Source organism: Vipera berus (assembly GCF_964194415.1).
Source record: "Vipera berus genome assembly, chromosome: 1".
Lineage (NCBI taxonomy): Eukaryota > Metazoa > Chordata > Lepidosauria > Squamata > Viperidae > Vipera > Vipera berus.
The window spans coordinates 88,786,463-88,806,817 of record NC_138202.1 but is presented as its reverse complement, the minus strand read 5'-3'; the positions used below and the strand labels follow the sequence as shown (position 1 = coordinate 88,806,817).

The 20,355-nt window shown below is 37.1% G+C and overlaps 1 protein-coding gene across 2 annotated transcripts in view; it reads right to left on the bottom strand.

The window, feature by feature from the left end:
- The window catches only part of PRMT3 (protein arginine methyltransferase 3), a 75,241-nt gene that overhangs the window by 43,343 nt on the left and 11,543 nt on the right, over nt 1–20,355 (bottom strand). For both annotated transcript variants that reach the window (XM_081332344.1, XM_081332343.1), the window contains 4 exons: nt 18,106–18,171; nt 12,075–12,196; nt 6,811–6,910; nt 2,086–2,164 (listed from right to left, as the gene is read on the bottom strand). In XM_081332344.1, coding sequence (XP_081188470.1) covers nt 2,086–2,164; nt 6,811–6,910; nt 12,075–12,196; nt 18,106–18,171 — 367 coding nt within the window. The remainder of the gene's footprint in view (nt 1–2,085; nt 2,165–6,810; nt 6,911–12,074; nt 12,197–18,105; nt 18,172–20,355) is intronic.

Sequence of the window (20,355 nt, the reverse complement as noted above, 5' to 3'; positions counted from 1 at the left end):
CTGTCACAGACCTATTCCCTCAGAAGTAGTGCTTTCACCTCAGCTTCCACATCATTGGAACAGATAGAAAACCATAATGATTAAATACCATAACAATATATTTTGTTTTTCAGTGGGTGGCATACAAACATAAGCACACAATTCCAGATATAAAATAAATCAGAATACAGGTATTTCTCCTGCTTACTCCAGAAGCTATGGGTGCTTCAACACTGGAGGTTTTTAAGAATAGATTGGACATCTAATTGTCTGAAATGTTGTAGGGTTTCCCACCTGAGCAGAGGATTGGACCAGAAAACCTCCAAAGGTCCTTTCCAACTCTGTGATTCTGTTACTCTCTTAAACATACTCCTCTTAAACAGATGCAAGTCTGATTTTTACAACTCGGCAGCCCTCTGAAACCTGGCCAAATGATTTGATTAATGATAGCAGTTTGCATATCCCAGGATTTAAGATACAGAGGACAGACAGGATTGCCTAAACATCCAATAAAAAAGAAGGGAGGGTGTCTCTGCTTTTATATTAACAACTGATGTCCCAAAGGTGCTTTTTCAAGACGCAACTGGACTTTCTTGTTTTTCTTTGAAGACGTTTCCCTTCTCATCCAAGAAGCTTCTTCAGCTTTGAAAAAGATTCTTGGATGAAAAGCGAAACGTCTTCAAAGAAAAACAAGAAAGTCCAGTTGCCTCTTGAAAAAGTACTTTTGGGACAACCATGACCTGGATGACTGAGAAGCTCCATAGACATTAACAACCGATGGGGTAAAAATGTCACTACACTAAAAAAACAACAAAGAATGTTCTTCCTGCGTCAACTCAGAAAGCTCAGACTGCCCAAGGAGCTACTAATACAGTTCTACAGAGGAATTACTGAATCTATCATTTGTACCTCTCTAGCTGTCTGGTTTGGCACAGCAACCAAACAGGACAGACACAAACTTCAACGGAGTTAGACAGGAGTGCAGAAAAAACAACGGCTACCAGCCTGCTTTCCATTGAGGACCTGTATACTGCATGACCCAGAAAGAGGGCTGTGAAAATATCCTCAGACCTCTCACATCCTGGACATAAACTGTTTCAACTTCTTCTTTCAAGTCGACACTATAGGGCATTGCATGCCGAAATAACTAGACACAAAAACATGCCATCAGTCTGCCAAACAGCTAATTCCCATAACACTGTCTCACGTCCTAGCATATTAGACCATGTAGTAGGGCTGTATTACTATTATCCTTCTCATTTTTCCTATTACCTATTCCTTTCTAACTATCACTTTATTGTTTGTACCTTATGGTTTAAGCTGATTGTTTTTATTTAGTATCTTATGACTATCACTGAGTGCTGTATCTTATGATTCTATTATGATTATGATCATGATGATTTATCACTTGTTGATTGTACACTGTATGTACACTAAGAGCTTATGTAGCAGAGACAAATTCTTTGTGTGTCCAATCACACTTGGCCAATAAAGAATTCTACTCTATTCTACACATGAAAATTGGGTTTTACTAAAAGGGAAAACATAACACAAAACCAAGCTGTGATAAACTGTTTCTATGCTAGACACTAGAACCTCTAGTTTCAAATAGTTCCCTACTTCTTCCTTAAACCTCATATCCAGATTACATTGTTAGCTCTCCTCTTCCTGTAAACTTAAAGAATTCCACTGGGTAGTATTCAAATCTTTTTGTCCACCAACATGGCATGTATCAATAGAACAGATTTGCTCTTCTCTCAAGTACCATGCTCAATCTGTCCCTGAACATTTTTTTTGGGGGGGGAGAGAAAGAGGGTGTTGTAGATGATGAAAAAATTCTGCTATGACAGCAAAAACATGGACAGACACATACACACACACACACACACACATAATTATTTTTAAAAAGACAAAGAATTCCTGAAAATAGTATTTCATTTAACATCCAAATATCCTGTTAAATTGCTTTTGCATTATTTGTACTATGAAATGATTATCTGCTACTCTTAATGGAAAGATGATTCATTTCAGAAAATAAAGTTCTTGGTCATGCATAGCAGAATCTAGTTTTCTCCATAGTTGAACTATTTATTTAATCAGACTAACCTGAGCCTCCTTTGGCCAGATATTTGTCCCTTGCATAAATGACTGAATCCAGCATAGACTCAAAGAGGAGGAAATAGCCCTGCAAATTGACAAAAAGGAAAATAAATAAATAGAAGATTGTGTAAAATTATGCACCAGTTTTAGCAAGCTCTACAGTAGCATTTATAAACTTTGTTTTTGGAAATAAGTATTCTGAAGAATAGTCCAGCAGCTCTTTCATTCTTTTCCTATTAGTACTGCCATTTACACCCTGCTATAGCAATTTCTTTCATTAAGCATTTCACAATTCCTAAAGGAAGAGGCCACAGATTTAACTTTAATTGATTATTAGTATCAATATGTACAAAATGTGACTAATGAAATCTCTGAAGAGCACCTCTCTTTTTGTACATAAAGGGGCATAATAAAATAATAATAAAAACTTCAGCTCTCAAATCCAGCAAAAGTCAACCACAAATGTCATACAAGCCAAAAAGAAAACTCACCCAGTTCCTGCTACAAAACCACCATAGAGGCAGGAATGCTTAGGCACAGGGATGGTAGTAGCTAAATGTTGCCCACTTAAAACTATGTTTAATAGAGAAGGGTGCAGGCCCCTTACCATGGAATGGTTCCCACTGGAAATTATAGAGAAGCTCAACAAATTGTGCTGGTTTGGAGGCATGCATATAAAATGTAAAGAATAACCTCAAGACCTGAGACTGATTATATATATAGGATAAAAAGAATAGCTTTGTATTAAGAAACATAGCTTCCTTTAGGCCATGTACATGCTCTTAGTTCCCAGCCCATTCCCACTTCTTCAACATGGCTGCAAAGAAGAAACTGTAAATTTGGGCTTTTATTTTAGAATAACAGCACAGTGTGTCATATGAAACTTAAGTTAATGTACTGATAAACTACAAATCAAAAGTTTAATCACAGTTTGCCTGGATTAAATTGGTTTAATGTACAAAGGAAATTAAAAGTTTCTGAATTCCTCCTTAGCAATATCCTGGAAAGCAAAGGAGGGTTAGGACTGGGCTTCTCTCAAAAGGCTGAACACCAGATCATAATTATACCTAACAGCCAATAATATTTTATTCTCAGAACGCAAACTAACTGTGCGTAGCCGGAAAAGTAGGTTTGAATCTCAGCATCTGCAAAAGGATAGAAAATCTATTCTCTAAAAAAAAGGTACACAGCAGTGAGAAAGAGGCGATTTTTCTACTGATAAGAAGGCTCAACTTTATTTAGAACTGAGGGTTAAATAAGCAAGGTTAAGATAGCAATTTTATTTTGGAGAAAAATAGCAGCCAGAACAGCTTGATCCAGAAAGTGCTTCTGATGGAAAGCTTTCATCAGTTTCCTACTGAACAGCTCTCTCTCTCTTTCTCTAGCTGCTGTTTGCAAAAACAACAGCCCTAGGGACAAATGGCAAGCAGGTTTTTTATAGCAGGACATATGTATATTTGCATCCAACAGTACCTTTTGTATCTCTATGGAGCATTTCTCTCTGCACAAGGAGACCCAAGATGTCTGCTGTTCCTCCTTCCGCACTGCACTCCCTCCCCCCACACGTACATGAAGGCTGTTTTGAAAATCAAGGAATCCTCCACAAAAAATGTGTCACACAGCATGGAAAGGTATAATGAAAATTGAGTATTACACCCCTGGGAGGGAGAAAGGTTTTCTGCTAGGACAAAGCCATCACTGGAAGCAACCAATTATTGCATTAATACATCATTACCTTTCTCAGTCATGCTAAAAAGGCAGACCACCGATAAAATAACTGGTATTTTTTTTTTTAGAACTCAACTGTTCTCTTCTGGTATTTTCCAGGCTCATACTGCAGTTTTTACCTCAACCATCCAAGCTCCCTTATGGATTATCACATCCTGTAAGCTGCTAAGGGGTTGTCCATCATACTGAATCAAGTCATTCATCAACAATCTCAAAATGTTTTGCTCTATGTGTGGTGCTAATCTCTGCTGTAATTTAGAATGTAATTTCACAGGCTGCTGCCTCACCTGTAGGGGTGCCATCTGGAAAGAGAATTATACCTGACATTTTTGGTCTATGATGCTTGGAGACTCTCCTGCTTCTACATGGACAAGGTGTAAATTTTAAAAAAAAATTAAAAAAAAAGTTGCATTATTAATTCAAAATTAATTAAAGCGAAGTATTCTGTACTGCACAGATTTGTGAGCAGAATGCTAATGATGGAAAGTAGCAACCAAATGAAGACATACAACTGACTTGCTTTTTCTTAGATGAACAAAGAAAGGCTATTTTATTATTGCATATGATAGAAGTGTTTCAACTGTTAAAAATATTTGTTAGTGCTTATAGCAAATAGAATAAAGATATAAGGGCTTTGTGAGATATACTGGCATAGCTGGGTGACAGAAGCATATCCGTACATCAAGATTCAGACAAACAGAAATAAACAATTAGAATAATTCTGGATGTTGAATTTTAAAAAAATGCTCCTGCATGCAATTTTATGAGAGTGAAGGCCCGGTCTCTGAGCTTGTGGGTTGGTTTTCAAAGGTTTCATTACCAGGCTAGATAAAATCTTCAGCGGGTTTTAGGGCATGTCAGTATCAGTTTTCTTCTGTTTATAAGGGCTTCTTGTGGTCAATAGGTCTTGTGATGGGTCAATTTTATCTCTAGATAGCAAGTTTGCAATTTCAAGTTTGCTTCAAATAAAATTGTTGTGGGGATGTGAAACACAGCACTGAAATGTTTTTTTAAAGGCTTTAGGTCCAAACTGAATCCTCCTTCAAAAAAAACCCCTGATTATTCTAAGCTAGCGGATTCAAAACTTGGAAAAAGCTCTAGGCTTAATTCAACTCAGTTATAATTATCTTTCATTCTGCTTTCAAAACATGTTTGGCATTATTATTATTATTATTATTATTATTATTATTATTATTATTATTATTATATCTTATACTGTCTTATACATTTTGATGCTATGCTACGTTTGATATTTAAGAGATAGATAACTTTCATTGTCATTTTTAAGCCATGTAAAAAACTATTTAAGAACACTCTAAGACAATTAACTTTAGTTTTCTGGACATTCATTTTCTATACATCTTCTATTTTCTAATTACTCTGTTCATTATCCTTCTTGGGACTCATTTCCTCATACCGCACGGGTGGATTTCAACACAATTTCTTCAGTGATTCCACTGATCACTGTGATTCCACTGATCCAGTGATTCGCAAGAGATGTCTTCTATAGTCTTTCCACACCACATTATTTTTCTCAGATTCCTGCATAGTGTCTATCAGGACTGGGCAAACATCAGTTGTGGCCTACATCTGTCAACATCCCTTCATTTGCAGGGATTTTTTTCCTCCAGCAATTTACCACCTACACTTGATAAAAGAAACAAATGGCAAATGTGACCAGTTATTGCTATTCATATATTCATGAGCTATAATGCTTCTAGGCCAGAGGCACAGACAAATCACTGTTGTAGATTCTTCGCCCAACATTCGGCTGAGGAACCACAGGGATGCTGGAACCAGAACCAGAACTATTATACACTATCACTACCTACTGATAAGACCAGGATGGGATGGGGGGCAGAGGTTAGCTAAAAAAAAACAACAACCTGCCACCTTTTTCAAAGTCAGCCCAAACCTAGTAATGCTCCTGGTCCATTGCCTGTTCTACCATGTCCTGATCATTGGTTAGTGAACACCTTAATCGCACAACTTTCTCTGTAACAGCTATGCAAAGTACTCTGGATAAGAAGCAGCAGAGGATGCTGCTGGTTTGTTTCAGATTTGTATTTATGCAGATATATACGTACATGTGCCTACACATGTGTGCCCATGTGTGTCTATGTGTGCATCTAGCACTGACTGCAAGAAAGTGATCCTCATATGTGAGAAGGAAAATTCTGCCCATGGATTTAACACAGTCTAATTCCTTCTTGTAGCAACATTTCCATCATCAAGATGTGAAAAAAAACACGCTCATGTGCTTCTCCCAAGGGCATGTGCTGAGTGAATTGTCTCCCTTTATAAGTAAAATGAATATTCTGAAAGCCTAGCACCAGCATGCTGCACAGCTGATTTCATTTCACAGCTTACTATTTGTAAAATTACTCTAATTAGTTTTAAACATAATTTCCTCTTAAAATTCTATACCTCAAAGAAACAGAAGTACAATTCTGTCTGAAGTCTGCTCATTTGATTTATCAATATCAATATTGTCTCACTAGCAATGTCCTACTAGCAATATACACTAGCAATTTTGTTCAGCTTCTAAAAAAGCTCCCTTTTTGCAGTGCCACTATAGCTTTGAACGCTCATCAAAGTATTCGGGTACTTTGAAGTTTTTAAGAAGAGACTGGACAGCCACTTGTCTGGAAAGGCATAGGGTCTCCTTCTTGAGCAGGAGGGGTTGGACTAGAAGACCCCCAAGGCCCCTTCCAATTCTGTCATTCTGAATTCTATCTACATACAAATAAATTCACATATCTGCATGTATAGTTTCTTCTAGGTCTTTTAAATGCCACTTGATGGCTATGATAAATCATGGTGAAATACTAGCCTAAAAGATTTCAAACCGAAGTTATTGTGTCATTGCTGGGACAAATTATTTCCTGTCATTTTAGAACCAGAACACAATAGTTACAATAAATAAAAATATGGCCATTTGCCACATAATATTTTAGCACATTTGAAATTATGGCTCCATATTTATGCAAGGCATATTCTTACCATCCATTCAGATATGATAACATCTACTTTTTCAACAGGTATATCAACTTCTTCAATTCTTCCTTTGATCAAATGAATACTATCTTCAAGTCCATTGATCCTGCAAAGCAAAGGGCAAGGGCATGTTGTATGTTTTCTAATTATGTTTTACCTGAAAGCACACCAACAGTACTATTAACAAGTACTTGTAATAACAGAGAACTGTTCCACAAATATTTTTTGCTAGTACAGCTACACAGTCTGTACTCAAGAATTGCAAATCATACTTGCATAGAAAACCCTTGTACGGTTTTAAGTGAGATGCCACGGAACACGGTACTGAAGAACCTAGCAAGTTTTGCTTATGAGACATTAAGAGAATGGATGTTTTGGATTGACCTATGGGGATCCACAAACAGACCCTCCCCTACTTGTTACTAACATTGGCTAGCAGGATTTTAAGTTCAATAGAAAATCAGCTACTTCATTTTCAAATATTTGCTTGGGATCATATGCCTCTGATTTTCTCCTAAGGAAAAAAAGGTATTGATGAACAATAGAAGAAGACATCCTAGGGAAATGCTAGCATTTCTTCAAGATAGCTGCAGTGCTTTTAGCCTTCCGAGTCTCAAGGATGTTTTTCAATAGTTTAGGGAAGTGAGTACTGCTTCCATAAGCCTTGTAACAGCATTACAAAATCATTATCTGAGATGTGCAATCATTTATTTATATAACACTGCTTATTCTTCTCCAAGACTTAGATGCAAATTTATTTATTTTAATTTATTTTCAGAAAGAAAATATGTAATGGAAAATGTAAGCTACTTATACAAATGTAAAGGAAAAATGAAAAAGCGAATACTGTAGTGTGGGGTCCCTGGTGCTCTCTGAACTTGGCGGGTTGTTTGTTTGTTTTTTTGCAGATTGTTCATTATCAAATTACATAATATCATCAGTGTACCACCAAGTTTACAGAGCACCAAAGACCTTTCACAGTTCAACCCTGAGCTACAGATATTCTCTTCTATCAAGTACTGGTAGGTTTGTATCTGGAAGTGTTAAGAGTTTGTAAAGCATTCAGAAAGGGCTTTTTTGCATAGTTTGTTAATATGAAGCACCCCTTCTCAAAACATTAAAAGTCACATCCTTAGGAAACTTATGTAGTTATTTCAAATATGCATAGGTATGCATATATATGCCCAAGTAATTGGAATGCCAGAGACATGAAGGACTATGCAAGAATCTGTATATAAAAACAGCTAGGGGAAAAACAACTACATAAACATTCCAAAGGCTGCCTTAATGCTGTGAAGAGACTAACATTAATTTGCGTTAATGTATTTTGCGCTTCTTTCAAATGCTTTGAACAGCCTCAATAAGTATTCACATCTCTTATTTGATTTTATACATCCCACCAATTAGAAGCTTCCAAAAATCAACAGATGATTTCAAAATGCGCTTGTATGTTGCAAATCAATTGGTCTGCTGTTACAATTATGCCAAATGAATTACATTTTAACTCAAGTTTAACTCTTGATTGGATGCCAGCAATTATTTTCAATGTAAATATTGCCAGCGAATCCTAATTTGGTTAATATTTTATGGTTAGTATGGAATTACTGAGTTCATGAAGCTTTTCATTGCTGTTTATCCTCTAAAATACTAAAATTGTAATGAGGTTACTGACTTCTGTTGCACATCAGACGTAAGGTGATTGTACTATAATAAATGTTTAAGAAAGAATATAGATAATCATTGTGGTAGATAAATAAATCCCAGTGGTGTGAATAATTACACTGCCCTGTCTAGTATTAGCTGTCATGACAATGGCATAAGAAAGAAAGATTGATAAGTTGTGCTTCAGAGAAAGTGCTATTAATCTTGAGTAATTTAATCCTGAGTTTCCTTGCACATATTTTAATTTAAAATGTGAAAAAATAGGATATCCATAAAGGAAATTGATATTCCACCATCATGCTTCAGCTAAAATACTGCAGTTAACTAGGATGATTGTTTTCACAAACACTAGAAACATCAGTTACTTTACTAAAACTTAGTTGTGTCATTTATGGAAAGGACTGGTTTAAAACGTCCATTTATCAACAGATTAAAAATCATTTTGTGAAAGTAAGTGTCTGAATATAATTCTTTTTATAAAAAACTTACAGAACACTTTGGTGTATTCCACTAGGTTCAGAAATTGTGAATATTTGGTTAAAGCACATTTGACTATTAGATTTTTATGTCCCAGATAAGCAAACTCATATTTGTCTCTGATCTTATCCAATCAAGAGTAACATTATTGTTGAAATTAATATCTGATTTTCTCATTTAATTCTGGGCTTCCCTGGGCATTAGGTCTAATCTTAGATACTCCCCAAACACCAGTTGAAATGAAACAAATGAAATCCAAATGGATTCCACCAATATTTGAGGAGGTTCCCAACAATCTTACCAGCAGTTCCATTGAGTGCCTGGCTGCTTGCTAACATAGAGGTGGCCTGGCCCCTTGATGAAATTGCTCCTGAGTGGTCTCTCTTTGTATAGATCACCTTGAGATGTGTCTTTTGTCTACCGAGAAGCTCCAGGAGATGGAAACAATATATCACGATTGACGCACTAGTGAAGGAAGACAAGAAGCTAACTTGGCCAAGTATGGAGAACCAAACTCAAATTCAAGCCTCCACTGTGGCAATAAAACAGGAGAAGCACACACTTTTTTCCTCTTTCAATGCACTGACAGGCAGTGGCATTGTTTAGGGTAGTGCTTCGGGAACAGGGCCTCGCATAGACTCCTACCTGGTTGCTGCAATGAGGGTGCAGCTCTGTGCGCGTAAAGTCACTCAAATCCACCCATCTCGACTCTTCGTAGGCAGAGTTCAATGTGTGTGACTGGGATAGTATTTTGTCATTTCACCTGGGATTCATTTTGGCTACTGGAGTGTAAAGAAGTAATATGGTTCTCTTTAATATGTCCTCAGCCATCTACGGTTTGGATCCATGTGCCCCCCCCCCCCATCTCTTTCAGAGAGCAGGAGAGGGGCAACAGTCGACTCCAGGAGATGATCAGTGCTTCATTTTTGGAGGATATACTATATTTGCAATTGCAACTCTGAAAGAAGATGCAGTTTGCCCTTCAACTTACGGTAAGTTTCTTTTTAATATTTTCTTCCTCTCTTGGGCTTAATTAGTATTTGGTCAATTGCTATATTCCTTCTCCAAGGTCATCTAGTTCTCTATGGCCTGCTTCTTCCTGAACCTAGCAATTTTTAATAATTGTTATCTTGTTTCTAACCTTCATTGTCTTGGAAAGGTTACTGAGACTGGAGTCATTGTGACAGCACTCTAAAGAGAGATTAATTTAGACTTGTGTCAAAGTGAGACAGCACTTATCACTTTTGTGGTTGACCTCTGTTGGGACCTGGATAGAGGTAGAATAGTCTTTTAGAGGTCTCGTTGGCCTTGATACAATTGACCATGGTATTCTTCTAGACTGCTTCTGAAGTTGGCAAACTAGGGGCACTGTTTTACCATTTCTACCTTTATCAGGCAGTTCTAATTTATGCAGGTGGAGATGTCAGTCAAGTATTCACTCCCTTTATGTACTACAGGTAATCCCCACCGCGTACGTTTTAATAAGCAAGGGAGTGATCTCGTTCGAGGCAGAAGATTCACTCTACAAGTTTTCAAGTTACGAGTGGAATGGGCAGGCTCCATTACACTTGTAACAAGTGGAATGGGCAGGCTCCATTACACTCGTAACTCGAGAACTACCTGTATACTGGTACCTCACAAATGAAGGCAAATATATGTGTCTGTTCACTTTTATCAGCTTCCTATGAGATTCTCAGTGCAATTTAAAGTGTTCATCATAGCCTATAAACTCCTATCGTTCCATCACTGTTATGTGTTTTGGTAATGAGTCAGCTGCAAGATTTTCTCAAACCAGAACTGACTTGCCCAACATGTGCATCTTGAGAGAAACTACATGTGATCCCTCAGTTCCATAAAGCCGTGGTGGCGAACCTATGACATGCATACCACAGCGGGCACGCAGAGCCCTCTCTGTGGGCACACGTGCCGTCGCCCCAGTCCTAAGCCTTCAGCTGTGTTTTATAAAACCTTTTCGCTTTAGGTCTCCACCACTGTGTGCAAAAAAAAGGTTCAATCAATCAATCAATTTCAACTTCTCACGGGAAAAAAAAGATCTCGCAGTTGGAACTGATTGATTGAACTTTTTAGCCCCACCCAGTCTGCTGTTACCACCGCAGCCACACCCAGCCAATTGGCCATGCCCATCCAATGGGCCACATCCACCCAATGGGCCATACCCACCCAGCACCCGACGATACATAAGTGGGTTTTGGGTTGCAGTTTGGGCACTCGGTCTCTAAAAGGTTTGCCCTCACTGCCATAAAGTATGAAGGGAGAGGACTGACGTTTTTCAGTAAAACTCCCCACGCAAATTACACTGGTTACCACTCTTTAAACACTATGAAAATTTTGGAAACTTACCGGTAAGTATTTGGGGGCCCTATGTGAAATGATAGAATGCTTAATCTGATTTTTGATTGATATATAATAAATTATTAAAAATTGGTCTTATAGTTGTTTTAGACTTTTCAAGAATGTATTTTAAATAGCTATTTTATTCTTATAACAGCTGAGAGTTTAGTGATTGTGACAGTCTTAAACTTGATAACATCTGTTAAATATAAAATAAACCAAAAATACAGATACAGCCAAATATACTGATACCCCACTTTTTCCCAAGAAATAAGTTGAAACTGACACAAGGAAACAGCATCCACCATTTCTTCATTCCATATTCCATACAGCAGACGTTTTGCTTTTGATAGATGACTTAACATATTCTTTCAAATAATAAATCAAATTATTTCCTATCTGTAAAAATCATAGTGACAGTAGTGGGGAAGTACTGCTTTCAAAAAAGAAATAAACCAACCTTTTAAAGTAAGTACTTCTGTTCCCGGTTGCTTGCAAATAAAATGATGCATTATAGGAGGATTATTCCCCGAACATTTATAACACTGACTGTTTTGAACAGCATAGTTATAATTTTATCCTGCAGAAAATAAAAAAGTAAAACAGGGCCTACTTACAGGTCATAGGTCTTTATTAGAAGCCCAAGAATATCTGGCTTCCATTTAGTGCCTAGTCTTGGAACAAAAATAGGTCTGATGTGACTAAAGTCCCTTCAAAGTCCCTTCTCTTTAAGCATTATCATTTATTTTAATGAAGACAAATATGTGAAGGGTGCCTACCTAATGATGTCCATGGCTTGATAAATGATTTCAGATTGATCCACTCCTATCACCTTTTTTGCACCTGCTTTGGCAGCAAACATGGAAAGGATTCCAGTGCCACATCCAACATCTAGGACAACCTAACAAAATACAAAGGAAAAAAAGCAAGTTATTGCAATGGAATAATAGTTACAAAATAATGATGAAGACATTGAATGATGTTACTAAATAATATCTGTAACCAAAAATCTAGTTATGAATACCCAGTGTTAATGTTTTCTCGAACAGAAATGAGTTCTAAAATATAAAATTTGAAAATTCTGAAGTTGTTAAAAGATACACTGAAAGTCTTCAGCGTTTTAGAGTCTTGATTAAAAACCATTTAATGTCTTACTGCGGGGGGGTCCTCCCAGAATTCCTCAGTCAGCTTTGCTGGCTGAAGAATTTTGGGAGTTGAAATCCACAAGTCTTAAAAGGTGCCAAGGTTTAGGACCCATCTTACTGTTATAAGCGTATGTCTCCTCAGCCCACAAAAAAACCCCATCCCTCTTTAGATGCAGAACAAAACATCTGGCACTTCTGAACTCATGCTGCAATTCTGAGATATTCACAACAACCAGCAGTACCAGAACATCTGGCAGCCTTCAACAAAATTGCTTGCCAATAGACCAGAGGCAAGAAACACTTAGAACCACATTTAAGCCAACTTCCTGCTCGGCACGGGAATCCAAGTTAAAGAATCCCAGGAAAATGGTTGTCTAACCACTCTTTGAACACATCCAAATGAAGGCTTATTTGCATTCTGGGGGGGGGAAGGGGGGAGGGGAAACAGTGGTGCTGTTTTGTTTGGAACGTGGACCAAAATAATGTTATTTTGAGCAGAAGTGGGAAGAAAAGATCAGGAAAAAGAAATGGACATTAATGATTTGAGAGAAGAAAGAGAAGGAGATGAAGGTGGAAAGATCAGGGGGTGGGTTGGTCAGTAGGATCTGCTAGTTGGCCAAGGAGCCTGTTTCTTACTGATCAAAACACCATTACAAAACACAGATAGAATTCTGGCTTCATGATAATAACACTGCAAGCTCCACATTAGTCTCTGTCACTAATAGCAGCGAAATCAGGCAATAAAAAGTCAGAAAGCAAAAACCTACTGTAGAATCATTCGTGGTTTATCATTCTCCTAACAAAGCTAGAATCTGAAGGAGGCTTTATTTTATTCTTAGTTCATAACTAAAAACAAAACCAGAGGTTTTGCAAATAACTTTTTAAGCCGAAGAAATGAAGAGAATGGTCTGCAAGGAAGAAAGGAAAATATGAAATGGATTTGTTTGGGAAACTACAAAGGGCTGCCTCTGAAGGGCTGCAGGAACAGAGATCAGATTTGTTCCCCATTTCTGCAGCCTGCCAGAGCAAGCAGCCCTTTTTCTTTTGGGGAAGGGATATCAGCTACATGCAAACCCTAACTACCCTTTGGCTCTCAAAGTCCTGCCTGCCAGGAGGGAATCTCAGTTGTGCGGCAACGTCCTTGCTGGCTCCTCCACTGACTTTCTGGGGAAGCTGGCAGAGAAGACTGCAAATGGCAAACATATCTAATGTAACTTCTTCCTTGTATTTTCCCCACAACACCAACCATGTGAGGTGAGAGCGTATGACTGGCCCAAGGTCAGGCAGCTACCTTTAATGGTTAAGGTGGGAGTTGAACCCCCAGTCTCCTGCTTTCTAGTCTGGTACTTTAACCCATGGAGCAAAGTGGTATCAAGAGCTAGCAGAATTTTTAAGCCCTGTCAAAAGCCAGCAAGTGTGACCAATGCACTTTCCATCATCCCCAGGCATGACCCCTGACTGAAAAGGACCCAGATAATGTTTCTTCAGGGATGTTTTATAGCTAACATCCTACCATCTCTATAAATTTTCTCCAAAAGACAGGTTAAAGGCTGGACAGCAATTATTCAATTCAGCTGGGTCCATAGTAACCCTTTTAAGGAGGGGCAATCAAATGCTCTCTTCAGCGACACTGATATCTCCCCTTCCTGCAGGACGCATTTACAAAATCCTGCACTCCTATTCCTGAACTTTCTCTAGCAGCCAAATGGGACAAATATCAAACCCACAAGTGCAAAGCTCCTTTTCCTAATAAGCAATTTTAGCACAGAAAGAGAGCGATTAAAAAACAAAATAGCCCCTTTTACGAAATGAATAGATCTGGATAAAATACTGTGGACCCAACAGACAAAGTAGCAGATGGGCTTGAAAAGGATAATATTAATATCAACTGAAAGGCAACTTAAGGTAACTGAGAAGCAAATCTCCTATACCAGGGGTCTTCAAACTTGGCCTTTTCATGACTTGTGGACTTCAACTCCAAGAAACCCTCAGCTAGTGTCCTATACTTTAGCCACCATGGTATCTAAACTTTTTTGTCAAGCTTCTCTGACTGATGTTCCAAATACATATCAGAAGGAATTAAAACAATGAGCTTCCACCATAGCAACATGGAATGGAAGCAGACCCCTGCCTTTTTTTTTTTTTGGCAAAGCTAGATCTCACATCTGTTCATTATCTTAAAAAAATGCCAACTGTAAAGAAAATGTCATCACAATTATATTTCTTCTTATTTATACAGATTAACTATATGACAACCAGCAGAACCATAGAGAAAATGCATCTCTCCCCTTTGCAAAGAATATTTTAGATGTTGGCATGGCAGTAAGAATTGTCCATTTCTTGAAATAAATTAAAAGATTTTCACTTTAAAATGAACTCATTCCGCACTACAATGAGGTGCTTTTGAAATGTGCTGTGTTTATTAAGTACTTATGTAGACTTAAGTTATTTAATTTTTTAATATATGGAAATTTCAGGTAACTCTCTAGCCATATAAGCTATAAATGAAGTATTTCCTTCATCTTTATTATGCTAATGATCATGATGGTGATGACCTGTAACACTATGGACTTATCTTTTGCTTTTCAATATGTCACTGAACAAGAGAAGTTGCATGCAGACAAATACTTAAGTTCTACAACTTCCTCAATCACTGAATAATTATGATTGAGGCACTGATTTATGATACATGTACATTTGATGAATCTCTACAAATGCCTCTACAATCTGCATTTGGGTTATCTGTTATAGTAGTTCTGTTAACCTTTGTACGCCAACCCAAAATAACCATCGTGAGATGAGTTGCCACATAAATCATTTAAATATATAAATTTCTCCAGATTCTACCGACTATAATTAAGTACACACAAATTCAGCAGATTCACAGGAGCGTGGAAGGCATATTCAAATCTTATGTTAAGATGTGAACATAGTAAAATATGAACAATTCGAAGGACTGAGGCTATTTTAATAAATCTATCCATTTCCATGCTAGCAAGACAGAGTTTTGTAGAAATAATAAGTATACATGTCTAAATACAGTTTTCAAAATTAGTACTTTGCCTTTCCCAACACTAACAGAAGCTGGAGCAGTGACAGTTTTAAGAAAATAAAATTAAAGAAAAAATCTATTTGAACAAAAATATAAAACCAACTAGGAGCTGAAGAAATGCTGCAATATTTTGAAATATTGTTAGCTATTTTATAATATCCATTATATATAATCAAGCAGAGTAGCAGATTTCAATCCCACCTTATAGATTTTTTTAAGCAAGAACCCACAGATCCAACAACTTACTTGCCAGAAACATGTTAAAAATTAAGAAAGTACCTGTTTTTGAATGATCTGCCTGCGAATTTGTGGTCTTTGCCACAATCAAACTCAGCATTTTTCTTCCACAAACATTTATTGCTGGGTTTTCCCATCCTTTTCAAGCACTATTTTTGATTATTCTAAATTAAACTTTCAAAAGCCCAAAGGTTGAAAACTATATCCTAATCAATATCCTATCTGCCCTTAATTAGAGTAAATGATTCCTAAAACAATTTTTCAAGCAATGTTGTCTTTAAAAAAATCCAGATTATCAGTTATGACTATAGTTGTCCTATAACTATTCCAGTATTCCTCTGAGCAGTTCACAGTGTCAGTATATTGCCTCCAACAACCCGGGTCCTCAATTTTACCAATTTCAGAAGGATGGAAGGCCGTCAACTTCAGCTAATTTGGATCAAACTGCTGGCTATAGCAGAGTTAGCCTGCAATACTGCATTGTAACCACTGCCACCACATTTTAAGATGTGTGGACTTCAACTCCCAGAATTTCCCAGCCATCGTTGCCTTTCTCCATTTAAGCATGCACAGGCAATTGCCTGTGAATAATATCAAGGCAAAGCAATATTTGTTCCAAGTTAACAAAAAAATGGTCTATAACAGCAGATAACTCCTATTCCACTTGCTATGTCCATGGTTATCCATGTCTCACCTCACAGGGTTGTTATTGTGGGGAAAACAAGAGTAGGAAGCAGTATTAGGTACCGGTATGTTTGCTGCCTTGAGTTATTTATAAAGGAATAAAGGCAGGATAACAATTAATAAAATAAATAAAATAAATATACAGTGTAGGTTCAATCGAAGAACCAAAAGAGACCTGCTAGAAGTGTACCTCCCAGCATTCTAGAAATCCATGTTTGCCTGGAGAAAGTAAAAATTGAAAGAATTCGATGGGACTACCTTCTACAAGCAGAACTGCTTTTCTGCATATACTCAACATTTTGGACCTTAAGACAACATATTTTTATTATGAATGAAATGCTACAAGTGTTTCCCATAAATGTCAAGGTACAAAATTGGCATAAAGGTATAAAGAATTGGTATAAAGAATTCTTCATTATGTAAATACAGAGATGTTTTCTGCCTGTTCTCTAGCTCCAAGACAAAAATAAAAACTATTCCTTATATCATAGAAGTGGCACACACAAGATCAGGGTTAATATTCCTCTTTGCTCAATAGAAAAAGTCATAATTAAATTAAAGAAAAGTTCCCCAGAATATTGTTACCAGAGGTTAACTGCAACCTCCAAGGTAAAAATTCCTTCCAGAAAATAAAGTAATGTATGGAAGAAGATACACTCTTGTTGAAGGAAATTTCTAAATGTGCATTTCTGATCAAGAAGCAATCCTTCCAGAGGCAAAGGATGATATGAATATTAATATGACTATGCAATGGCATGTACTGACTGGATCTTCCTTTCCTCTTCTTTCCTCTTCTTCCATAATTTACAGAATACAGAATAACAGAGTTGGAAGAGATCTTAAAGGTCTTCTACCATAGTCCAACCCCCGCCCAAGCAGGACACCCTATACCAGGGGTAGGCAACCTTGACTCTTTTATGACTCGTGGACTTCAACTCCCAGAATTCCTGAGCCAGCCATGCTGGCTCAGGAATTCTGGGAGTTGAAGTCCACGAGTCATAAAAGAGCCAAGGTTGCCTACCCCTGCCCTATACCATTCCAGACAAGTGGCTGTCCAGTCTCCTCCTATAAGCCACTAGTGTTGGATCACGCACAGCTACCATTCCACTATTAATTATTCTCACTGTCATGAAATTCCTCCTTAATTCTTCACACAGAAGTCAGATTTAGTCCCATACAAAGGCAGAACTTGCTAGTGATATTTTTTTATAAACTTACCAGGAAGGAATTATTTATATGGATTTCACTCAAACCAGAACTGGACTCTGGACTCTTTCCAGAAACTAGTACCTCAGGGGCTTCATGAAACTTTGATCATACAACACACAGGTTAGAAATTCACTTGTGATACGATTTTAGAATGGTAAGTGTTCACACACTTATTTCAGCTACCACTTAAGAAGAGCAAACAAGAAAAGGTTCGACAAAACCTTGTCATCAAAATTAATGAATACTCACAAGAGCACACTGAACAATGACAATGCTGATCAGCATTTCTCTTATCAGTATTCTGCACCCTCCTGCAGCTGAATAATGCTCTCCATGTAATAGGACTTTAGTATATTCAATCAAAGCCTTGTCAAAAAGATTCAGTATCCCAATTGTAGAAGGAATCCAATCCAGGAGACTTTTATTACCTTAGTGCATCACATGCTACAAATACATTAACAGTTTTAAAGCCAGCTCACTTACCTTATCTCTAAAGATGTGTGGGTTTAGATATATGAAGTCACGATAGCTTTCAGTACGTGCTTTATCCTATTAAAAAAAAAAGCATTCTGAGCACTGGCTACTATTCATTGTCCAATGATAGTTATATCAAAAGCTCATCACCTAGCAGTTAACCCTTCTAACAAAAGCAATATTTTAAGTAGGACCAGGCATTGGAATTTGACAAAAAATGTATTTTATTGAGTAAGTATTACGGAACCTCTAATACAGTTTTTTAGATAGCAGCAACAACATTATCAGGCCTAAATGAAATGTGGAAATGTTAAACATACTAGGATAATTATTTATCCTTTCTGTTTGTAAGGAAAGAACACACATATCTTCTTTTTTACTGATGTTCTCTAATTTTTGAAGCACTGTAGTACAATGTTGTAAAAGCAATAAAATACTACTCTTAATTTGATATTCTGAGTCTATTCTATTCTGAGTCTATTCTAATAAAATACTATTCTTAATTTGATATCTGAGTCCTTCGGGAGAAGGGCGGTATACAAATTAAATTATTAAATTAAATTATTCAGGATGCACACCTACCCAGTTATTTCTTATTTCAGCATTTGCTGAAGTTAACATATATAAAGCTAAAAAGGTACAAAACTAAGTAACTCACAGAAGCTATGCAAGGCATTCTACAGTGTGCAAAGTACTGGTAGTTTTCCACTTTGCACACTTGAATAGATATAATACCGTGTTAGAGCTGACTCTGAAACCTGTTTAGCAACTAACATCATTCCCTTTAATAAATGTGGCCAGATAAACAAATTGCCAGAAAACCATATGCTTTACTATCTGTGTAAATGGCTGGAGAACCAATCAGCAAACGAAGATAGTCCCTGGGATTCTATTTTTAGCTCCTCACAAATGCAGGTTTTAAAAAATATATATAAAAAGAACTAAAAAAAAAAAGTGAGAACTTCTCCTTGCATACAAATCAGACACTGCACCAAAAGGACAATTCCCTGCAGCAGCTAGCAAACAGAATTCCAAAACTTGCATTTAGGAATTAATCATACATATCTGTATCGGTGCCTTTCAGGATTCAGACTGATTGATCAGAATTGGAGAGAAGCTTGAAATTAATATTTTATAGATAAATAATGTAAAGAGAACATTTTTAGTGAATTTTAAATTCAACTATCTAAAAAAAAGCACTACTCTGCTCTCATTTGTGAATTTTCTAACTTGCTGCAGTCCAGAGGAATACTTGCTCTGCATTCCTCTCCCATCAGAGTTTCAAAGAACAAGGATGTAGAATTGGCTGTTCTTCATCAGCAATGCAATGATATGGGCTTCACTGTTTGACAACTCAGGTGCTCCCACCCTTGGGCATATCTAGAAGGCTGATTAATTTAGCTTCTGCCAGGTAAATAATATTAGACCGTCTCTTTACTCAGCAGTACTTATCTGATTCTAGCACCATTGTTTCAGAGGCATCTTGTTTATTAAATATGCTATATTTTAAACACAAGATAATATACTGTAAGGTCACAAATATTATGCAGCTTTGAATTTAAAGCTCAATTCTAAGCATGGATGGTGCTGTGGAAGCAATGGACCTCAGGCTGTAGTAAAGGCTACAAGTCTGAAAATCTTGAAACTGTTCATCCTAACAGTACTGCAGCCCTTCAGTATTTGGAGGGACCCAGAGTTCCCATCTCTGCTTAAGAAAGAAGATATTTCATCAGTTTTCTCTTACTGAGCCAAGGCACTGATTAGTTTCTAACTTATACAGTTGATTGTTCATCTGTAGCTCAGCCTGACACAGAAATCCAGACACTGTAATTTATAAATCATGGTTGAGTGGTTAATATTATGGGGGAACTAGGCTCACGTGGAATGTGAATCCGTATTATCCATAGGATCGTTCCTTTGTTTTGCCATTTTCCCCCTGTACTAGTCACATACTGAGAAGCAGATGCTACAATGTAAATGCTGTCACTAATGTAGATAAAATCCCAAATGCTAGCAAATGCACAACCGTCAAAATTTAATCTCAAAATAGCTTAAATTACCCCAATTATTCAATATCAAATTATTATAGAAGAATTGCCTCCAGAGTTTCTTCTGTTGTGTTTATGGAAGACCTAAATCTATATTAGCTATCATATGGCTGAACTCCTATCCACACTGAAGGGGATATGTAAATCTTAGAAGAAAAAGAACCAAAGCAACATATCAGGCCAGATTTTATATGGTCCTTTGGATTCTGAA